This window comes from Acartia tonsa, chromosome 7, assembly GCF_053477335.1.
Source record: "Acartia tonsa isolate MP-2025a chromosome 7, ASM5347733v1, whole genome shotgun sequence".
Lineage (NCBI taxonomy): Eukaryota > Metazoa > Arthropoda > Copepoda > Calanoida > Acartiidae > Acartia > Acartia tonsa.
The window spans coordinates 13,266,075-13,289,974 of NC_137266.1; the positions used below are offsets into that span (position 1 = coordinate 13,266,075).

General features: G+C 31.4%; 3 protein-coding genes across 6 annotated transcripts in view; all 3 read right to left on the reverse strand.

Moving 5' to 3' along the window:
• The window catches only part of LOC145324880 (locomotion-related protein Hikaru genki-like), a 251,714-nt gene that overhangs the window by 224,260 nt on the left and 3,554 nt on the right, over nucleotides 1–23,900 (reverse strand). The window lies entirely within an intron of this gene.
• LOC145324133 (cell division control protein 42 homolog) lies at nucleotides 10,451–18,751 on the reverse strand. The gene is made up of 9 exons (XM_080166755.1): nucleotides 18,625–18,751; nucleotides 17,614–17,704; nucleotides 16,823–16,894; nucleotides 15,111–15,170; nucleotides 14,474–14,516; nucleotides 13,378–13,439; nucleotides 12,408–12,508; nucleotides 11,511–11,551; nucleotides 10,451–10,672 (listed from the first exon to the last, which is right to left on the reverse strand). The coding sequence occupies exons 1-9, from the start codon at nucleotides 18,655–18,657 to the stop codon at nucleotides 10,579–10,581; spliced, it is 597 nt and encodes a 198-aa protein (XP_080022881.1). The 5' UTR covers nucleotides 18,658–18,751; the 3' UTR covers nucleotides 10,451–10,578.
• LOC145324883 (uncharacterized) overlaps nucleotides 21,989–23,900 on the reverse strand; it is a 73,709-nt gene continuing 71,797 nt past the window's right edge. For all 3 annotated transcript variants that reach the window (XM_080167594.1, XM_080167593.1, XM_080167595.1), the window contains one exon: nucleotides 21,989–23,599. In XM_080167594.1, coding sequence (XP_080023720.1) covers nucleotides 23,526–23,599 — 74 coding nt within the window. In that variant the 3' untranslated portion in view covers nucleotides 21,989–23,525. The remainder of the gene's footprint in view (nucleotides 23,600–23,900) is intronic.

Genomic DNA, 23,900 nt, shown 5'->3' on the forward strand with positions numbered 1-23,900 from the left:
CTAGCGGATTCTCTCCTAGCCTCTAGGCTATGGGATGGTTTAGGGTGTCCCACCCCCCCAAGAAAATAGCTTAAAACCAACACAGGACCAGTAGGTATGGAGCCTAAAGAGTAGAATCCGATCAGTTCAGTGGTTACCGAGATCTTAAGGGACGGACGGACAGACAGACATCAAGCTTCTTTGTATTATAGATTGAAGAACTTTTTAACTTCTGCCTATAGGAAAATAAATTTGGGCATCTTTTTTTCGCCTTTAAAATTTTACTTCTTTAAGGTATTATTCAAAACAAAACAATAAAATATATTTTGTAAAAATTACTATAATCTAGTTTTACATTAATGCAATATACTGTTGGCACCCTATTAAGTTTTAAAATCTAGGGTAAACCAAGTTTAAATTGTGTTATATTCTTTATTAAATAAGAGCATTTTTCAAACTGAAGATTTATATTACACAATATACATTCCACCAAAAATTCTAATTAATTTTTAAACAAGGATGACTTCATGCATAGGTACTGAAGTACAAAGAATCATGTATAACAATTGCAGTCAAAATGATATATTTTAAAAGCAGATATTAAGTTGCCATATGTGTGTTCTTATCTGTTTAATATTTCTATTCATGTAGCATAACTCTAAGAACGATAGACCAAGAAAATTATTTACTGGATAATAAATGGAATATTCACAAAACAATTCAGACTTTTATATTGAATAACATCTGAGAAAATAACATTTCCCATATAGCATTACAAACTGACGGACATATGTTTAAATTTAATTACAGATTTTATAGAATGTGTAGAACTTTTCCAATACAATTATAAAACTTTTTTGTCAAATAACGTGTGATTTTATTTGCATTTTGAATAATTATCAAATTTGTCAACACAAAGTTAGACAATTCAAACTTTACAGTAAAAATTATGAGTGTCATACAAGGATCGGTAGCCACGCTCTCAACAGCGCGGCTGCGGTTGAGCACGACAGCTTTTCTATAACGCGCGTTAACATCTTTTTAAAAACTTATAAAAAATGAAAGCAGAAGATGATTAAAGTCCCTCCACAGATAATGACTTCATACGATAAAATAACCAATGAGAGGCCAGCTTTAATTTTACCATTGGTCAATTACAGTGTATACTGTCCTCTCATTGGCTATTATATCGTATGACGTCAAAATCTGTCGAAGGACTTTAATCATCTTTATGAAAGCATAAATCTTAAAAAGGAAACTTTTGCGGCTGGGAATTTTTTTATTAATGCATACGGCTACGAAAAATAAGATTTCGATTATTGTCTATGACACTAAAAAAAAAAATCTTCGGCTGCTTCTCAAATGTGCGCGGCTGCAACTCCTGTGCCTTTGTTTTATGTTTTCCACAGAAATTTGGGTTTGTCATTAAAGTTAAAAGTAAAAATGTATTCTATGAATTTTCTTTGTTTATATTTAATTAGGTTCCAGGTACAGCGTAATTTAATATCTGGGGTTTGGATCTTAAATTGTATGTGATACTAACTATATCACCAGTCAAACATTTTCATTGCTTTTTAAAAGCGAAGCTTTTCTATAGCTTCTATAGTTCCGTCCGTCCGTCACAAACAGATAGCTTTTTTCGTTAATTTAGGCATTTTAGAATTGTCCTATTGATTTAAAACTTTGCATGGTGATTCCTTTAGTAGTTAGGTACGATTTAGAAAGCGTTGCAACTCTATAATCATAACCAGAGTGTCCGTACGTCCATTTTAAACATGTTGATTTTTTTACTTTTTTAACAACAAATTTTTATGTGATTTAATCATCCGATTGATCTGATTTTTGGTATGTTGATTTCTGGGACAACAAAGTTTAATGTTTTAAGCAAAGCAACTCTATAATCAAGTCCTAAAAATGTAAGTATGTCCTTAAACAATGTCCTGAATCAAGCAGTTTTTTAACAAATTTACTTACAATTTTGCTCCAATTCTTATACATTTATGTTCTGATTAATCAGTTCTGACACTATATAAGTGTTAATGTCCGTTTGTCCCACCGTTTCAGTGCTTCGCTTTCATGGATGTTGTCATCCTTGTTACGTAAAAATGAAGTATCAATATGGGTTGTGCTTTCCCTCAAAGTGCTTAGTAAGCAAAAAAAAATACCATCCTTATTTTAAAAATAAATTGGAAATAGGGTATTTTTTTCTTTTTGTCACTTACCCCTGTAGGGGGCTTAACCCCGCCTTAGGGCATATACCTGTGGTACACTTGAACTTCTGGCTACCCCGTACCTAACATAACCTAACCTGACAAGAATAATTAGCCCGCCCTATTATGTACAGAAAACATGTACAACACAAAAAAAAACATTTACATCCCTTTTATGAGAAATTAAATTACCTGAAAGACATTTGCAAGACAATTTGTTGTATACTTTAATCAAGAAATGTAAAGAAAGTATACATCAATTTGTTCAACCATACAAAATATCTAATTTTCCGCAAGAAATAGGTCTTAAAATGGCATAATAAACCTACGAATTGACAAAAATAATTTTAGAATCAGCATTTTTTTTCATTATATTTTTTAAGTTTTAGTTCTAAATTCTGAAGAAAATTATTTAAATAGCTTTAAACTTTATAATTTAACTTGCGGCTGCGCCCCTAGCATCAAGGGTCTCTATTTCAAGAGCTAGGAAATGGCAAAAAAATTGCCTAAAACTATCCCAAGACATATATCCGGAAATAAAATAGCATAAAATCATCCTGGGAGAAATTGGAGGATTCCTTGAAAGGAGAACTAAATCGGTTAAGTGGTTAGAGATCCTTCGTTACAGAGAAAAAAAAAGCTTATTATTATAATGGGGGAGAGGGAAGGTCGGAAATTTAGTTCTAAAAGGAAAAAAAATCGACTAGTGGCATTTATTCTGGGTTAGATTTCTATTGAAGGGTACCACCACACAGGGCAATGATCTTTCTTGTTTCATTATTTCATAGAAGTCTGATCAAAAACAGTATTTTCTGTTGAGTTATTGATTTTTTGGTTTACTATTCTTGTTTTCTGTTGTTGAGATATCTAATTTACCTCTAAAATGATATTGTCAGACTTTTTTCCATTATGCATGTAAATGTTGTTGAAACTGCTCATATAATTGCCTATTAAGCAGCTCTTTCGTAAAACTGTTTTTAAATGCATAGCATCTCTATTAGTACCCGCTTCCTTTACTGACTATTTTACTCCTTCTAACATAAAAGTAGTTTACTGCTATTAGGGCACATGCTATTAGAGTTCCATCAGAGTCAAAACTATTAGAGTACATTAGTGTTAGATAACATAAAGATGTAATTTTTTTTAAGTAGGTACCCTTTTGGTAGTAGCAGAATAAATTTACTATTTTGAACTTTTCATTAGATAATGAAAATTATAACAATATATAATATACATACCTTTTAATATATTTTAAATCATTTCAACTATGATACATCTATGAACGATTTCGGTCTTGTTTCTTTTCTTTTTTCATATAACTTTCTTGATATATAAAGTTTTTTTTTATAATTTAACATTTCTTTGTCTTTAATATCATTTTTCATTTACCCTTTTTTTTATTTCCATTTTGTCTTTCTTTTATAAAAATACTAGGCATCTTTTTTTCTCCTTCTATATCTTTACATAGTTATGGGAAAAGATAACATTTATTATAATTAGTTATTGGAAAAATACTTAAATAGTAATAGTAATATGTTTAGACGGTAATAAATAGGTTTTAAATTGCCTAAATATTCAAATATACTTCAGGTTTTAAGTCCATTACAAAAAGCAGTTCCTTATTTCAAGATGTAAAAAATCCATTAAACTACATATTATTAGAAATAAAGATACTTTAGAACCATTAAAACAATTGTAACTAAAACCTGAATTAATTCAAAAAAATAATATTCGTAAAGGTTTCGTGACTTTTGGGGGCAACACTTCTTAGTAAAAACAACGTTTTTATCTGCCCCCCCCCAAAAAAAAAAAAATTATTTTACACATTATGTGAAATAATGGTAATTTAGTAGTATTAAACAATTTTGTATCTATCAATTGTTTAATTTTCAAGGAATGTTTTTAATTTTCTCCTGTTCTCAGAAATAATAGATTAAGAATAGAACAAGGACAATTAATTATATCTTACGGCAGGGCATATTTATTATTTTTTTTTCTTTTAGAAAAGACAAAGATAAAGTAAGAGAAAGCTAGAGAGAAAGAGGGAGAGAGAGAGAGAACAGATAAAAAGATCACGAAACCTTTTAAGTAACAGGAATATTTAAACAAATCAGACGTGTTAAGCATCTGATGTAACAGCCGAGAAAATCATCTTTCCCCTTAAACTGTCAAACGGACATTTATAATTAAAACGCAGCTTCGCTACAAAAGAGTATGTGTTGATGTACAGCAGAACTTATCAATTATTGATTGGCTTCGCTTTACAGCATTGGATTATAAAATACCTTCTAAAGAACAAGAATGACAACATCCATAAAAGCGAAGCTCTGAAATTGAAGGACAAAATGAACATTTGTAGAGTCTCAGAACTGAATAAGCAGATTATTATTGCATAAGTTTAAACAAAATTGTAAGTAAATATGTTGCAAAACTGCATAAATACATAATACTATATAAGGACATTCTTACATTTTTAGGACTTAATTATAGAGATGCTTTACTTATAACATTGTATCTTGTTGTAATAGGAATCAGTATTCCAAAAATCAGATGAATCGGATAATTTTAACATACAAAAATTTGATGTCAAAAAAGTAAAAAAATCAACATGTTTAAAATGGACTTACGGACATTCTGGTTATGACTATAGAGTTGCTACGCTTTTTAAATAGTACCTAACTACTACAGGAATCACCATGCAAAATTTGAAATCGATAGGATAATTTTAACATGCCTAAATTAACAAAAAGAGCTAACCGTGACGGACGGACGGACCGACCCTAATTATAGAAAAAGCTTCGCTTTTAAAAAGAATTTTAGTACTCTCTCTAATACTTGTTTAAATGGAAAAAATGTCGGATTAGAGAATACTTAACTCTAAAAGGATTTAGGATTAGTTTTAAAACATATGCAGGGAAGGAGGGGACATTCTACTGTTTTTTTTTTGCACTTGTCCCCAAAGTTTTAAAATAACGCTTTATGGTTCGTTGGCCTAACAAGTTTGGGGACTTTTTTAGATTTTGGTTCATTAAGTTGAGTGTAAAAACGTTTTAACTACTAATTGAAGTCTACAGAATGGGTGATTTTGTGTATTATAATCGGGGATGTACATCAATTTATCGGCCATTACCTTATCCCTTTAGATCCCTGAAAACATATAGTGCTAAGTAGATTGTTAGTTAAAGAAAAAATGCCTTTCCTTTTAAACAAAGATGATGATATGCATACAAATCGAAGCTAGCAATAATGAATACTTTTGGCAACTTTTTCAAAAAGGTTGGTTAGAATTGCGCGTCTTTTAAGATAAAAGACACGAAAGAACTGTCTATTAGCCATGAAACAATAGATACATAATAACATTATTTCAATAAGGTTGCGTGATTATTGTAAGCCATTTTTTTGTATTTACACTAAATAAATGACAATCTTTTGTTGTTATTACATAAATCTTAACCCTAATACATCGGGTCCCAATTCGCACTTGGGGGGGGGGGGGGGCTATTTTTAGCCCTTCCCCCTCGTAGTTCCTGTTACAGATATATACATAAAAAATTTTCTGGTTGTTCATGTGCATTTTTTACAGAAAATTACTGATTTACCCCCCCCCCCCCCCCTCTTATCCGATCTGTAAGGGTTAAGATAATATTATGTATCAATGTCAGCTACCACACCTTTAAATAACTGTCAAATTCAGACCATTAATATCCTTTTATATAAAGTAGTAAGCTTTTCTGTCTGTAGCTAAGGATCTCACTAACCGCTGAAGTTTCTTACAGGCCCTAAGATGGTTTTAGGCTATCTTATTTTTATAAATAAGTCTGAATATAGTTTTAGGAAATTTTGCTGCTTTTCTGATAGGTGGCAGCCGCTAATTGTTACAAAAAAAAATTTGAATTCTTATAAAATTTACAGCCGTAATTCGACATGACCAGTGGCGTGCACACACACAGTGATTCACTAGAGGGGTGTAGCACCAGTGGGGGTAAAAAGGGGAAGTCTTTCAAATTTAAGAGGGATATTAACACCCCCTTACACCCCTTTGCAGAACGCCGACACAATTCTTTCTTAAACCTATTATTCATTTGATGTTTTAGGATAAAATAATATTGATATGATTTTATAAATATTACTCGTACAAACAGACAAAAGAAGAGTGAATTCAATTTTCTACAAATTGCCTCTATTATTCTAGATTTGATTTGAAAAGAATTTTTATTCAAATTCCTTTCTGATTGAAATGTTCACTTTATAACTTTTTTATTCAGACTATAATAAATATAAAAAAGTGTTTTTTTGAGATCTTACTAAACACACAAACAGATGCACTGCACTAAGTGAGCTTCAGTAAACTTCGTTCTTGTAAATTAAACTGTAAATCACCTCAGGGCTAAAACTAGTTTTAAATCCAATAATTTTTCATATCTGCTGAAAATAACTACCTCTTTAAACCTTAATTTCTCAGGGGGAAGAGGGAGAATATTCCTCCCCCCCCCCCTTTCTTTTTCTACCTCAAACATAACCTCAATATTGGGATAGGTTACTATTTCTAGTAACCAAAAATTTATTGTGGCTCCACCCCCTATATGCCAGGGATATAATGAGATAAGACAATGACTGTTAAATTATGTACATCCCGGCCCAATGATAAAACACAAAATTGACCCTTCTGTATATTAAAATTACTGGTTGAAACTTTTAAACACACAAAATTCACTTCCCCAAAGTTGTTAAGCCAATGAATAAGAAAATGTTTTTTATAAAACTTTGGGGAATAGTGTAATAAATAGCCCATTGTCTCCTCTTTCTCTGCCTATGCTATGGTTGTTAAGTTACTAGTCAAAGCAGAAGAAGTAGGAAATTTTATAAACTTTATTTAAAATTCTGTTCAACTTTAAATTGCTCATTATTTAAAGGCCAATATTTATATGTTCAAAATATTTTATAATACAAGAAACATTTAGGAATGTAGAATATCAAATATTTTTAAAGTTTTATTTTGATTATGACTAACTAATTAAGAATAAAAAATTATTTTAATAGAATACAAGGATGACAACATCCATAAAAGCGAAGCTCTAAAACGGTAGGACAAAAGAGCTCTAACACTTGTAGAGTGTCAGAACTGAATAATCAAAATATAAATGTATATGATTCGAAGCAAAATTGTAAATTTGTTGAAAAGTTGCTTGATGCAGAATAATGTTCGAAGAATCAGTATACCAAAAATCAGATTAATCGGATAATTAGATCATATAAAAAATTGTTGTTAAAAAAGTGAAAAATCAAAATGTTAAAATGGACATACGAACATTGTGGTAACGGTTATAGAGTTGCTACGCTTTCTAAATTGTTGTAACTGCTAAAGGGATCACCATGCAAAGTTTGAAATCGATAGGACAATTCTAACCAAAGAAGATAAAGTATTCTAACATACCTAAATTAACAAAAAAAGCTATTTGTCACTGACGGACAGACGGACCGAACCTATTTATAGAAAAGCTTCACTTTAAAAAACAAACAAAAAAGAATGATATAAAAAACACAAACTAAATTATTTTTTTTTATATGAGGATCAATTTTCTCTACCCACTTTTAATTCATTAGGAAGAGGGGGGGGGGGTAGAATTACTAGGTAAATGTTCTAAATACAATTATACATTTTTGTGGATGTCCAGTGCTATTTACAGAAAGTTTCTAATAATGTATAATACTACTATTTTTCAACACCCATGAAATCATATTATGGATAAAAAAGTAATCTTTAGAATATATTTGAAATATTAAAATATTTGTGTAATGGCCCTCTGGAGGTATCCAACACGCAAATAACAATTTAGGATGTTCATACAAAGTCACGCGATATTGTAATATTGACAGCTTACCACGGATATTAAATTGAAAAATATTAAGATTAAAACCAGTTTTGTTTGTTTGAGGAAAAACTGGTGATATATTTATGATTTTAAAAAGGTATTTGTGGAAAAATTCTCTGTAATACGATGCTACACATGATTTTTTAGTATGGATAAAAACCGGTTCTAATCCAGAGGAAATTAATCGTTATCAAATCCATACGAAAAAATCTTCCAATGTGTTTAGTACAATAGTTCTTGTATTTTTGGAGATGGGAGAATTGTAACCAACTTAAAAAAATATAAACTTCTTAAACAAAAATTGTCCCTGTTTGCCTATTCAAGATTGTGATTTACTCGGCTGTTATTTAAGACAGTTGATTTTTTTGTGAAGATTTTGCTTACCATTGAGCATCTACTCCAAAACGCACTTGGTCCGGAGGTTTGACTGTAATATTCTTGAAATTTCAAAGGAAAACATTTTTTTCTCAGTTAATTAATATAAAAACAAGGATGACAACATCCATAAAAGCGAAGCACTGAAACGGTAGGACAAACAGACATTAACAATTGTATAGTGTTAGAACTTAATTATCATAATATAAATTTATAAGAGTCAAAGCAAAATTGTAAGTAAATTTGTTGTAAAACTGCTTGATACAGGATAATTTTTATGGACATACTTACATTTTTAGGGCTTAATTATAGAGTTGCTTCGCTTATTACATTATACTTTGTTGTCCCAGGAATCAATATACAAAAAATCAGATCAATCCGATGATTTGATCACATAAAAATTTGTTGTTAAAAAAGTAAAAAAATCAACATGTTTAAAATGGACGTACGGGCATTTTGGTAATGATTATAGAGTTGCTACGCTTTCTAAATCGTACCTAACTACTAAAGGAATCACCATGCAAAATTTGAAATCGATAGGACAATTCTAACATGTCTAAATTAACGGAAAAAGCTATCCGTTACGGACGTACGGATGGACGGACGTACGGACGGACGGACGGACCGACCCTAATTATAGAAAAGCTTCGCTTTTAAAAAGGTTACTGGTGTTTTCCCCCTGAAAATTCCATTGATAAACGAATATCTTCTCTATAGTGCTCTTAGTCTGTCGGACTGTCTGCATTTTTCTGTTTGGCATCAAGTTTTATATATTGTACACTGTTTCAGATTTCGCTTTAACCTATGCAAGACTTCTACACAAGCTTCTACTCTATAACTCATTTAGTCATCTGTTATTTCTCTGTGCTTTACTTAATATGGAAGTTGCCATCCATGTTAAGCTGAGATAGTTTTTTTGTAGTTTTGCATGAGATGCCTGGACAATTTATCCACATTGAGGAGAATTTGTTGTTGAAAGTCCCTGCAGACTATCTCAACATTCTCATAGGATACAAACTTTTACCAACTTTTAAACATAAATTTATGATATTTAATATAATGATTGTAATTTTATGATAGAGGCAGCACACTTTTACGAACAATAGTGGTTGCACCCTTATGATCTAGGGATTTAAATAGGAAAAGGAGTAGAACTAGAAAGTCGCTGAAAAATAGCTTCAAACCATCCTATGAACTGAATAATCTAATGACCTTTTGTTATTTACCAAACTGATCTTTTTATACATGATAACTCGTGGAAAAAATAGATGCAATCTTTTTTGTCGATTTCCTTCAAAGATGGACAGACAGACAAAGTGAATAATAGAGTAGCTGTGGTAAAAAGAAAACATCATGCAAAAGAGAAAACTAAAATGTAATGATTCAATGAATTATAAAAATCTTTAAAATTAACATTTGAAATGTTCTCCAATCCCAATTACTGGTTTTTGTTTACAAAATAAAAAAAATTAAAATTTTGAAAATGGGGATTAAAACCACCTGAGGACCCGTAGGTATATTTCCTGAAGAGTAGTACCCATTCGGTTTAGTGGTTACTGAGATTTTGTAAAAAAGGTAAATACATTTTTTTGAGGGGTGGTTTTTTTTAGTTTATGGGGAGGTTGGGTGGAGCCTAATCGGTTCAGCGGTTACTGAGACCTTAAGCTTCAGACAGACAGGCAGACGGACAGACATCAAGCTAATTTGTATTATAGATAGTTATATTTCTTATAGACTGGTGGACATTGGCTAATCCTATGACAAATATATTTATGCGGATTGGGAATACATCTATAATACAAAGTAGCTTGATGTCTGTCTGTCCGTCCGTCTGTCCCTTAAGATCTGGTAACCACTGAACCGATCGGATTCTACTGGTCCTGTAATGGTTTTAGGCTATTTTCTTGGGGCGTGGGACACCCCCAACTCCCCCCCCCCAAAAAAAAAAAAATCCCCCTCATTCTCTCTAGCAAAGCCCCTAGAGGCTAGGGGCGAAGCCGCTAGTATTTAAAAAAAATATAAAAATAACTAAGAATTCATTTTATTATTAATCTTGATAAAAAACAAAGTTTGAAAATCAACAGTTTAAAATTACTGTTTCTTAGTCACCAAAAGTCTAAAACTTTTGATAATAAATAATTCTATTGTATGGAGCATTTACATCCAGTTTTCTTATCAGGTTCTGCATTTAAAACTTCCATAACAGCATTGTTAAATACTTCATTGACTCCAGCTCTGTACACATTATTTATCCGATTTTTAATGATCTATCTAATTAAATACATCTAATGTAGTTGAACGTTCAATCCTGCAAAATGCGCAACTCGTTTTTGCACGGAGCTTACAGACCTATTTGACTATTTGCACCAATATACAGTTATGTCCTTTGCATATTTGTGATAGTAAAGAATATAGATTATAATATTTTAAGCTTTTGGGTGCTAACTCGTAACTATCTTAACCTAACCAAGTCAATCGGTTATTTTTTTCTAGGATAAATTCCCCAGTTTATAGTGCAAATGAATACAAAATCATTTTGGTAAATAGTTTCTATATATATATATATTGTAGGCCTAAAGTCTTCAGGTTTTAAACGCTTATTGTAACCTAAAGTTGACTTTAAAAAATAGATTTCTTAGATTTAGTGTTAGAGAGAGCCTTTATTTAAGGTGGCATGTATGTAGAATAATGTATTTAGTCACTTATTAGATTACTAGCGGCTACCCCCTAGCATCTTGAGGCTCTTTATTCAAAGGTTTATGAAACGGCAGAAAAAATAGCTTTAAACTATACCCAAACTTATTTATAAAAATAAAATAGCCTAAAACCATCGAAAGACCTATTAGAAGCTTCACTGTAAATGAGGACCATATCAGTTAAGCGGTTAGCGAGACAATTCACTACAGACCAAAAAGCTTACTACTTTATATTATAAGACTAGCGGCTCCGCCCCTAGAAGCCTCTAGGGGTACAAAAATAGTTTAAAACCTTCCCAGGATCTATAAGAAGTGAGATCCTTCGGGACAAACAAAAAAGCTTACTACTTTATATTATAGGATTATCTGATATATTCCTTGTGAATGACGAGCACTCTCCATAATTACAATTCAATTTCTAAACAAACATAATTCCTATTTATGGTCCTTCGACAAACGCAGGAGTCCCAAACGTCGGAGTGGACAAACGTCGGATTTGACACTTAACCTAACCTAACCTATTTTAGACCATCTTATAGGTCTTTTAAGTGCCTAACACCTGCGGGGGGTTTATTTGTTCATTAATATCTTAACCTAACCTAATCTGTAAAGAAATACTTAATAAAATTAATATTTTAACACTCCTGCGTTTGTCCACTCCGACGTTTGGGACTCCTGCGTTTGTCCTGGAACCCTATTTATGTATTACCTTAAAAGTTGATTTTTAACATTTCTAGAAAGAATTAATAATTTTTATGTCGTTTTTTCGACTGTTTCGAAATTTAAAAAAGTTTGTAACAATTATGTTAATTATCTAGCTATTGATTATCCGTCCATATGACCGTCAAGCTCGTTTACTCTCTTAAAAACCCTATTGAAACAGAGATACTCTATACATTACTATTTACATACTTGGCTAAATAATATTCCTGACAGTGATAATTTATCTTGCATTTCTAAAGATTTTTAATATCAATTCCTAATTATTGATATTGGTGCGCAACTTGTGCACATAAGTGGTATTCAAGTATGGCTTCAAAACCGATTAATATCCGCTGGATTAGAACCAGTTCTCAAAAACATGTATAGCATCGTATTACAGACAATTTTCAACAAACAATAAAATAAAAATCATAAATTCAATAGCAGTTTTGTTAGCCGGGGCCTTCGGCCCCCTCGAGAGTAACAAAACTGTTTTTTTATCTTTTATTTTATTATTTTAATATCTGCGGAAAGTTGTCTATAATAGGATGCAATAAATTATTTGTGCCTGCCTTGGCTAGATCTCTGCCCGCCTGTTCAGATACAGGTTTCTTTATTCTCTTCTGCAGGTTTTCCAGGATTTTTGGATCATCTCGTAGATCTGACTTAGTTCCTGTAAAGTAGAATATTTCTTCTTTGTGTGTGTCTGTTCTAACTAATTATCCTTATACTAAAGTAACAGGATGTTTGTGTATCTGTGTATCTGTGTGTCTGTGTGTCTGTATCGAAGGATCTCGCTAACCGCTGAACCGATCGGGTTCTCCTTAACAGGGTAGCTTCTCATAGGTCCCGTAAAGGTTTATAACTATTTTCTTGGGGGGTGGGACACCCCCAACCCCCCAGAAATAAAAATTTTAACTAAAATTAAAAATGATGAAGGGGGGGGGGGGGCACCCGGGCACCCCCCCCATAAATAAAAAATTTCCACCACCCAAAATATTTTTTTTTACTTTTTCTTTTAAAATCTAATATAAGAAATTGGGTTATCAAATTTGACTCCCCCCTACTCAAGTGCTCCTAGAGGCCTCTAGGGGCGTAGCCGCTAGTAGTTGCTAAAATACTTGACTGATTTAGATCTCCTGTGCTTTCACACAAGTGCGTTTGTGCACTTATGGAGTTGAAGTGCATCCCCTTCTTATTTTCAAAGTAAATTTAAAATAAGGGTGTGTATAGTTTTTCCCCTATTACCCTACAGAGTCAATATCTTCGATTCCCTAACCATGAGGGGCTATATACTATCCAATACCTAACCTAACCTGGCCTAAAGTAAAAACAGACAAAAAATATAAAAAAAGTGCCTCCCTTTCTTTACTATTTTTCAAATTAAGAGGAGGAGGTTTTTAGTGCGCACCAAAGTACTACGTAAGAAGGCGCTGGTTTTCATTTTTCAGAGGAACCTTTTATAAATCCTACGGATTTTTATTTATTTATTTTTAGGTCCACCTTAGCAGAAATACTGGTCCCAATTGTAAAATGTTTTACCTACTAATAAGATATTTGCGTCTTTGCTTGCATGTTCATGTATCTCATTTATCCATCTTGTCCTGACAAATATTAAGTGGGGATTTATTGCAAAATTATATGTGTAATATTTTTAAAGTATTTTCTCGTATTCATTTGAATCCGGTGGATAGGAACCGGTTCTCATGAATACGAAAAAACTATGTCTAGCATCGTATTATATCCAGTTTTCTACGAATATAGAAATGTACAATCATTATTGTACATTCTATATCCGCGGAAAGCCGTTTATAATACGATACGAGAAATAACTATTCTCGTATTCATTCGAATCCGGTGGATAGGAACCGGTTCTCATCCATACGAAAAAACTATGTCTAGCATCGTATTATAAACGGCTTTCCGCGGATATAGAATGTACAAGGCACGGGCCGAAGGCACGGGCTAAAAAACTGGTTTTAATATTATAATTGTACATTCTATTTCCGCGGAAAGCCGTTTATAATACGATGCGAGAAATAACTATTATACATTACTTTGGTAGCGCCATGAGCATCTAGAAGCTCTGTAGTCAAAGTGGTAGGTAAAGCATAAAAATAACGGAAAAACCAGCCCAGGACTAAAAACTAAAAATCAAACAGTCTACAATCAACCCGTAGCCTATGTGAAGCTACCACAAAATGGAGAACTCTGTATAAGCGAATCTTAAGCAACAGACTAAAAAACCTACTAATTTATATAATTACTAGCGGCTTCGCCCCTAGCCTCTAGGGGCTTTGCCCCTAGAAGTTTGATCAACCTAATTTTTCGTTTTTTAGATTTAAAAAGAAAAAGTAAAAAAAAGAAATTTTTAGGGGGGGGGTATTTTTCATTTTTTGGGCGGGTTGGGGGTGTCCCACCCCCCAAGAAAATAGCTTAAAACCATCACATGACCAGTAGGTATATTCCCTGAAGAGTAGAGCCCAATCGGTTCAGTGGTTACTGAGATCTTAAGCTTCAGACGGACAGACAGACGGACAGACAGACATCGTTCTACTTTGTATTATAGATAAATAGTATATGATAAAGTAAATAGAATATTATAAATATAGTTTTCATTGTAGTTTTCTTTACTTACTCTATATTTTCAAATGAAGTAGGGTCCACAACACTGAAGCACACTTTGTCAAAAAACATTTTCATTGTAGTCTTTATAACAAAGGATGTCTAGTAGTCTGTCTGTGTGTGGTGAAGTATCTCGCTAACCGCTGAACCGAAGTGGTTCTCCTTTAAAATATATCTTCTCATAAGTCTTTGGAAGGTTTATAACTATTTTGAAGGAGGATACAAAGATGAATCGCCCCTAGAATAAAAGATGAACACAATTTTTGTATCTATTTCTTTTGAAAACTAAAATTGAAAATGGTTGGATCGACTTCTCAGTCCCAAAGAAGTCTATTATATAATTCAGAATTTTCTCAATGTATCTTGAAAGGTAGTTAGCTAGGTTAGGTTAGGCAGTTAAATCATAGCAAGGTTAAGGAACCCTTCAGGATCTTGGGTAAAGTTTGTGGTTGCAATCACAAGAGATTAAATTCATATAGAACATTGAAAAATTTTATAAAGTTAATATAAAAATTAAATGAAATATGTTTTACACTTTAAAATCATTAAATGATATTTACTTTTGGTGTGTTTAATCATGGATCTATCATAAAGTTACTATCAGACAAACCTCCTGTTACTCAGTTTTGATAATAATTTCAAAATGTTTCCTATAAAAATATCTGTATTTGGGAACACCAAAGGTCTGTATCTGTCATAATCTTCTTGACCTTAATTATATAGATAATAGCTATTAATTTAAAACTAAATTGTCAGATTATCTGACTGTCTTGGTAATTATGTGGTGTATGTCTGCCTTCCTAGATTTGACCCCAGGATCCCTTTATTCCTAATGTGACACACACGAAGATGACTTTTTGTGTTGTTCGTTTATGTGGCACCTCTCCCAAGAGACGCGCACCAAACATAAACAAAGCGCATTCTTTTGTTTATATACGCACAAGCTTGTTGTTATGATCATGAAAACTCATGTTTTGTATGAAATGTGTTGTTAGCCGTGCTGTATTTTCCCTCAAATACTTCCTGGCTTGATGTGTTCAAAATCTAGGTAATTTTCTTTTACATAGGAAACTTAATATTTGAATATTTTTTGGTTGAGTAAAATAATACAATTTTATTTTCTTTAAATTTTCAAAGGAAGACCAATTATTTTTGAAAATATTATGTATGTGATTATTTTTATGTGCATTTATGATAATTTTATTCGTTTGCCATTTCATTCTATTATGTTTTTATATGGATTATGCAATTTTAAGTTTGAATTCTTTGAAATATTTTTTATTATTTTGAAATCACGAAACCTATCGTATTCGGATTTTTAAAATTAATCTTTTTGAATCATCATTTTTGATCTAAAAACAATATATAAAATTATGTAATAATTTTAATATTATTTTAGGTGCATATGTTTCATGGTTTGTTCAATAAACAAGCATTCGTAACACTGCCTAGTTCACTGGGGAAGTAGAGGATGTCTGCTCTGTAGCGAGCAATATCTCGGAAATGGCTATTGTCTGTCCATATTCCTTGACACTGACCCTTTCCTAAATATTGCTGTAAAGCCTTACATTTTTTGAAATTTATTTAATAGAGATTTTCTTATTAAAAAACACTATATTTGACATGGCAATTTTATAATTTTTATTTTCCAATAAAAATGAAAGTTAATTACAATAGAGTAAATAATTTAATTGCAATTTATTTAAGTGTGGAAACATGTTTTATAAGAGTTCTTTTAACAGGGGAAAGCGATTTAGTTAATTATAAGGTAGCTGTCAGTTCATTTTTATTCTTTTATCAATCAGGAAACTACTATTTTGATATTTTTAAAATGGGTCCAAAATATCAAGTTGATTTGATTTCTTAAATTTTCTTTTTCTTTCCTGTAAAGTAGCTGTAGAAAATAATATAGATAACTTTATTTCTATGGACTTTTGCAAAGATTTGTAAAGACAACGACATAAAGTTCTTAGTCTTTTGGAAGTGCTAGAATCCAGCAATATTTTACATTTCTCTAGATCTCAATTTATAGGTTCCTTAGTATTTTACTTATTTGTATTCATATTATCTCAATAGAAGGTGATAAATAAATCTAAATGTATTTTTACAATGAATTGGTTATCAATTATTTAAAATATCTTTTAAATTTAACTTTTTTGTATTATTATTAAACAGTGTAACTTTTTAACTCTTATTGATGTTAGAACTTCAACTATCTTATATAACTATTCATCTTCAATACATATCCTTAAAAAGGCCATTTGATCTTTCTACATCCTCTATGAAACAAATTAAATCTGAATTACATTCCTGGATATTAAGCACCCCTTGAGCATAGTGTACATCCTAATTTTTACTTCACCTGGAGTATCAAAAAATGCCAGAGTGTAAACTTGGTCTCCAATGGCAAGATTTACTTGATAATTGTCAAACACTAAACAAAATGAATTATTTAATTTCAAATATGTAGATTCTAATATATAAAGCATACTTTGATTTATAATTGTCCTTGTTAGAATAATCTAACCCATAAAATGCCTAAATACAAAGTTTTTTTCTGAATAATATTATTTGTGTTGCATTTGCTGGCTTTGATGGAAATAAGATATTTATGAGTACCATTACCTCGTAAGGGCGAGATTCTCCTTCGATTTAAGTGATCATTTAGAGAATCCAGAGCATCATCCACGTGTAAAAGGTAGGATACTCTAACACCCAAGGATATTAGGTTAAGTAACATCCATCAGACAACCAACCCTTTGATTGCACGACCATTGTATGAGAAGTTCTAACTGTGCATGGTGGTGAGTTGCGCCTGTTTATGGGCCAAAGCATTCCCAATACTCTTACTATTTATGTTGTGCACCTGACACAGCAGCAGTAGAAACGATTTTTTAGTCTTTAGTTATGATTTGGTGTCTGCCTGAGATTCAAACCTATCACCTCTTCGGCGACGAGCGGATGCGCTACGTGTTGATCCATGATTTCGGGTTATTTATGAGTAACTGAAGTTTACAAATGTGATTTGAATGAGGTTTTGTTCCATTTATTTATATGCGGGAGAACTTTTAAAGCTCTTATTAGAGCAATAGATACAGTGTCTATTAGTTTTCTAAATTTTATCAAATTTTTATTCCCTCCCTCAGTTCGTACCTGTAGCTAGATATTCTTCAGTGAATTTATCTTGTGTGTATGCCATGAGAAGGCAAGTTTTGCCCACTGCTCCATCCCCTACCACAACTATCTAAATGTAAAGTGTCACGAAGCAAATTCTGTTATATACAGCAGAGCTGGATCTTTAAATCATTTCAATGGTGCGCAAAATCGGGGCAAGCCGAATTTCAGCCAATCACAGCGTAAAATGCTGTGCTCTCATTGGTGGAAAGTTGGCTCACCCCGATTTGGCGCACCATTGAAATGATTTAAAGATCCAGCTCAGGTTTAATTCAAACACTTTTATATTTGTAGTTTTAAGTAAAACTTTATGCTGCTAAAAATACAAAGAAGAACTGTTGCTAAGATCTAGCTGACTGACGTACCAACTGGGATTTACTTTACAGGCATAATTTCTATTTTGGGCTATGTAGCTAAGTGGTAACGTTCCAAGTCTCCTGTAACTCAAAACTAACATTTACAATGCATTCTCCCAGCTTCCCCCTTGTTGGGAATAATGGAGAGTATCATTAGACTGGTAATTACATTGGAACCCAAAGTTTCATAACCATGTTATCTTATTCTTTGGGATCAAAGTTTGATTGGTTGTTTACAAGCTGGTAATGTCCAAACTATTCAACAAATGATTTTAATCTTTGTAAGGGGTAATTTTGTATATCATCATTAGTATTATAACAATTTATTATCCATTGTCTTATCCCATAAGATCCCTAGTGATAATTGATTAAATTTTATAACCGTTTTCTTATTCGTTGAACTTTTTAATTTTGATAATTAAGTTCAGTGTCCAAACGTTTTAATTGTAATATACAGAAGAGATTATTTTGTATATAATCATTTGGGAATGTACAACGATTTTTTGGCCGTTGTCTTATCTCTTTAGTTCCCTGGGTAATAATAAGTTTCACCAATTGGACAGAGTATAAAGTTACAGCTCCTTTAAGGGGTTAAAATCACGCAACCTTTCATACAATTATTAATTCATCTAACCTTTATCATATTTGAATCTGCCGCCGCCGCCATTTGATAACTTTTGAAATTATATAAATAAAACTAAATATTATAACTACAGTATTAATGTTTAGTGTTATTACTAATAGTGGAAGTTTAAATATAGGATATTACAAGTTATTGATAAAAAATTGTTATATTACTATACAGTGTTATCATTTTGTCATGTATATAAAGTATTCAAGGGTTTTGCCTCCGAAATTTTTTCACTATATTCAACATATAATGCTAATTTTCAATTGACCGCTGTAGAAAAAAACATCATAGATAGTGTAAACGTAATACTTTTGTTCAGTTTTAAAAGTATGGTTGCCAAAAAAATCGAGCAATAAATATTAAATAGTGTAATTCAGCTATTTTCCTTTTTTTTATAGAAATTTTCAGCCGTCATTCCATTTTCCTAAAATTGGCGATTGCCAAGATTTAGTTAGCATTAACATAATTTAGTTTAAATTTGACCCAGAAAAATAAATATGATTGCAATTAGACTTGATACTGTTTTAATTGCTAATAGGTATTTTCTAGATACATGCTCTCTAAATCAACCAATAGGAAAAGAGTAGAGGAACAGTCCGGCTATATTATTGGTTAGAAAGTGTTTTTCTGCTATAATTTCCTTTTTAGTTTTGCCATCTAGATCTGCTATAATATATTTAACTGCTTTAAATGTTAAAACTTATTCAGGAGTCCAGTGTATGACAAATGTATGAATGCTATTCTGCAAGTAACAGCAAGGTAATTTCTTTTCTCGTATTCATTCGAATCCGGTGGATAGGAACCGGTTCTCATCCATACGAAAAAACTATGTCTAGCATCGTATTATATCCAGTTTTCTACGAATATAGAAATGTACAATCATAAGATTAAAACCAGTTTTTTTAGCCCCGAGGTGCCGGAGGCCCGGGCCTTCGTCCTCTCGGGTCAACTAATCTGAATATAATCTTATAATTTTTCATTTTACTATCCACGGAAAGCGCTCTCTAATACGATTCGATAAATAACTATTCTAATTATCATTTGTGATTTAGTCATTAAGTATACATTTCTGCTGGTTTTAAAAACATACCTTAAAGCAAAGCTTAACAATCTACAGAATGATAAAAGTCTTATTTTCTAATAAGATTTAAAGTTTAGCTACTTTGTATTATTTATTACACAAGTTGCTTTGACAATTTATAGAATAGTTGAGCTCTAAAATTATAAATTTCCATCCTCAACTTTTGAGTCTAAATTGCAAATAATAAAGTATATCACTAAAATATTGATATATAAGTAATGCATATATATGGGGAAGGAAAACCAATTTTAATTTGTGTGGAAGGAGACTCGTCTACTGAGGAATTGGTTCCAGGATCTACTTCATGTTCATGTTCCTCATACAGGTATATATCTGTTATTATCTATCTTTTTATCTGTTGTCTGTCTATCTATCCAGTACATCTGTTATCTTCAAGATCATATACATATATTTAAGTTCTTTACAGAGTTGACTATTTTTAAATTTTATCTATCTCTCTTATGATTGTCTGTCTTATCAAGCACACCAGAGCTGTCAGATCTACAAACATAACATCTGTTCTTAATTGTTTAACTAGTGGTCTATCTGATGTTTGTCTGTCTGTCTGTCAAGCATATTTATTATTTCCAATAAATCATAAATATATTATGCACTTTATACAATCAATTGTCTATCTAATGATTGTCTGCCTATCTTTTAAGCATATCAATTTTCCTACAGTTGATAGTATCTATGTTTTGTATTGTATATCTATCAAACAATTTTTATATTGTGATTATTTGTAGGGTATTCTGAAAATCATACCAATGCAGATGTTAGCTTATCACATGGCTGTACTTAAAAAATATATATTTCTTTAAAAATATAATTCACTTATTATAATTTATGATGATATTTTTATGCCTTTTTATGTCTTTACACGAAAGGACAGTAATTTTTTTATAATTTCAAAAGGTCATCAGTTTGGATGAAAACTATTCTTGTTAACATAAAGTTTAATAATTTTGAACAGCCTAGTTGTTTTTGATATATTGATGAACTATTTGTAGAAAAGAACTGCTTCTTATGCTACCTGCATTTACATAGACGTCCAGGGGGGGGGGGGAGGTAAAGTGGGGATTCTCTTCCTCCCCATCGAATTTGGTGGTGCCGAAGACACCCCAAATTTTTTTTTCATTTTACCCCCCCCCCCCATTTATTATTTAGAAAATGTATTTACCCCCCGCAAACAATTTTGGAGGGGTAAATAGTAAATACCCCCTCCCAAAATTTAAAATCTCTAATAAAAATAAAATTTAAATTACCCCCCCCCAAATTTTACCCCGGGGGTAAATTTTTTTTGGGGGGGAGGGTAAACAAAATTTACCCCTGCCAACAGATTTCAGGGGGGTAATACCCCCCCCCCCCCCCAAAGCAAATTTTACCCCCGGGGTAAAAATTTTGGGGGAGGTAAAAAAAAATTGCGGCGCGCTTTACCCCCCTTGTAAAAAATGTTTACCCTCCCCCCCATAAAAAAAGCTTGGACGCCCCTGTGCATTTAATTTACGTACTTCTGACTATGACAAAGCATTTGACCAACTGACAATCAAATTTAATTAGAAGAAATATGTATTCAATTTATGTAGGGATGTAATGTTGATTGTCCAAGGTAATTTTTATTTATTTATTATTTCATATTATAATATTTATGTACTAGCGGCTACGCTCCTTGAAGCCTCTAGGGGCACTTAAGGTTGGAGGGGGGAAAGTTGACCTCATCCCATTTAAATTTGAGTTTCAAAAGAGTAAAAAAAAATTTTTTGGGGGGGGAGGTGGATGAACACACCCTCCCCAAAAACAGTTAAAAACTTCCCAGGGCCCATGAGAGCTTCTCTGTAAAGGAGAATAATATCGGTTCAGCAGTTAGCGAGACCCTTCGGGATAGACATAAAACGCTTACTACTGTATATAATAGGATTAACTAACGAGAACGAACAATTACATCTTTAGAAAGCGTAGCAAATCTAGACTAATATTTTAAAAGGGCGATGTAGAGAGATTCAGGTGGTCCTTTGATAAAAAGTAGTAAGGTTTTTCTTCTGTAGCCTAAGATTTCGGTAGTTACTGATCCGTTTGAGAACTACTTTTTTTTAGATTTATAAGGTCCTGGGATTGTTTTATGTTGTTATTTATTATCTAAATCTTAAGATGTTTTATATTATTTTTGAACCCTAAATGCTAGGTTCACACCGCTAGTAATTATATAAATTTAAATTTATATGATTTAAGGAACTTGGCAAAATCTGTAACAGTAGAATAAGAAGAATCATAAAAATAAACAATTAATTTATGATGAAATATTTATTTTTATTTTCAATAAATAAGTAAATAAATAAAATAAATTATACAACAGGTTCTATAATAATTGCATATTATTTGTGTTAAAAATCAGGGGCTGATTTCATTAATAGCTAATTAATCAGTTATCTGTGTGGCACTGGAAAGGTTTCAAAATATTTGTTATTTGAAAAATATTTTATCTATGCTTTAGATAATTTATTAAGCTTATAGCTAAATATAAATAAGTAAAGCAAAGTTTTATTTTGAAAATATCAAATATCATTGAACCATGTAAATTATTATTATTAAAGATAATTAAGATATTTAAATATTATATTACAATTTAATACAGAATCTAAATATCTTTATTTGAAATATGGCAGGAGCTAGATTTGATAACATTTACCAAAATCTTGAGGAAAAGTGGGGGAAAAGTGTTCTGAATGAATTTAAATGAAGAAAATTTCTGGGGATTAGAGAAATTTTTTTCAGTTTTTGATCAATATCTTCAAATTAATCAATAAAATATATAATTATTTTTAGTCATTTTACATTAATTTGGTATTATAACATATGATATTGAGTCAAAAATTTAAGTTATGCTTAATTTTTTATTAAATTGTGCATAAGGTATCTTATCAATAGTTTGATAAAGAATATGATGGGAAGTTTTCTTTGAAAGTTATGACAATTATAGAACATGGAAACACATTCAAATTAATTAGAACTTTAACATTACTAATTTAATTTAAAAACAACTGAATTGTACAACAATAAAAATTATCAGGGAAAAATTATTCAACAAATATATCATTTTTGCTTAAAGGAAAGAATTTATTGAATTTTTAACTATTGAAATTGTAGATTTATTGAACAAAAATTCTTTACCATTTTTATTTTTGATGATATTTGTAATAATTTTTTTTACAAAGATAAGGATATACTAATTGGAGGAATTTGAAAAACTAGAGGGAAAGATAGGATAAGATTAGATAAATCTTAAGACTAATGAAATGCCCATTGTTATTGTATTTTTGTTGTTTTTGAAATCTACGTCCAATTAAAGGATTATAGACTAAAATTTGCTATTTTAATTAGGATTGTAATTTTGGATAGAATTAATATGGGTTAACAATATTTATTTGGTTTAATATGGGGAATATTTGGTAGATTTTTGCATAGGAAATTATTATTTTAATTACTTAAGGTTGATATAAAAAAGGACAGGTTCTGTGCTATTTTCAGGACATTTTAAATTCGAGGTATTTTTGTACTTATTATACATGTAAATTAAAACAAGTTATATGGGAATTTTTTCATATTTTTGGAGTTTAACAATAATAATGAAAAAATTACAGGATATTTATTTAAAGCTAAGGAATACGATTATGAAAAAAAAATATTAAAGCTTAATGTTACCAATTAAAATATAAGTTGTGTATTTAAAGCTTTTTAGGAAATAATTTTAATAGATTTGTGTTTGAAATGGAGGTTTGATAGGAAAATGGTTTGGTATTATTGATTGTAGCAGCTGGCTGGCTGCTTAGAAAGCATAACCGGCAGGAACGGCTGGGGCATCGTAGCTGCTGACGGCTCCGGGACCACCATAGCTGTCGGCTAAAATAGATTTATCATTGGTTAAAGATCCGTTCTGATAACAATTGTTTTTAAAAGTTTATTGATAACTTCATAGCAAATATAAAATAAGTTTGCTCTTTACATCTGTAAGTCTGTCAGATTGCTAAGAAAATAAAGAAAAATACAGAACTTACATTATTACTGAACTATATTTGTCTGTTCTTTTTTATTGTTATGCGGTACTTATGGTCAAAATTGTTTTTATTCTCTTCAACTATGATTGTTTGGTGAGTCGGTAATTAATTTTTGGGTATAGTCCATTCGTGGCAACGCACCTTAA

Bases quoted from the DNA above. Each gene is read 5' to 3' on its own strand.
- LOC145324133 (XM_080166755.1), bottom strand. From the start codon at position 18,657: ATGGCGGCGGCGGCAGATTCAAATATGATAAAG. The intron at 16,895-17,613 runs GTACGAACTGAG...CATTTTGTTTAG, and splicing joins TGAAGAATATCTAGCTACAG to TGTTTGACAATTATCAAGTA. The intron at 12,509-13,377 runs GTAAAACATTTT...TCTACTTTACAG, and splicing joins CGCAAATATCTTATTAGTAG to GAACTAAGTCAGATCTACGA.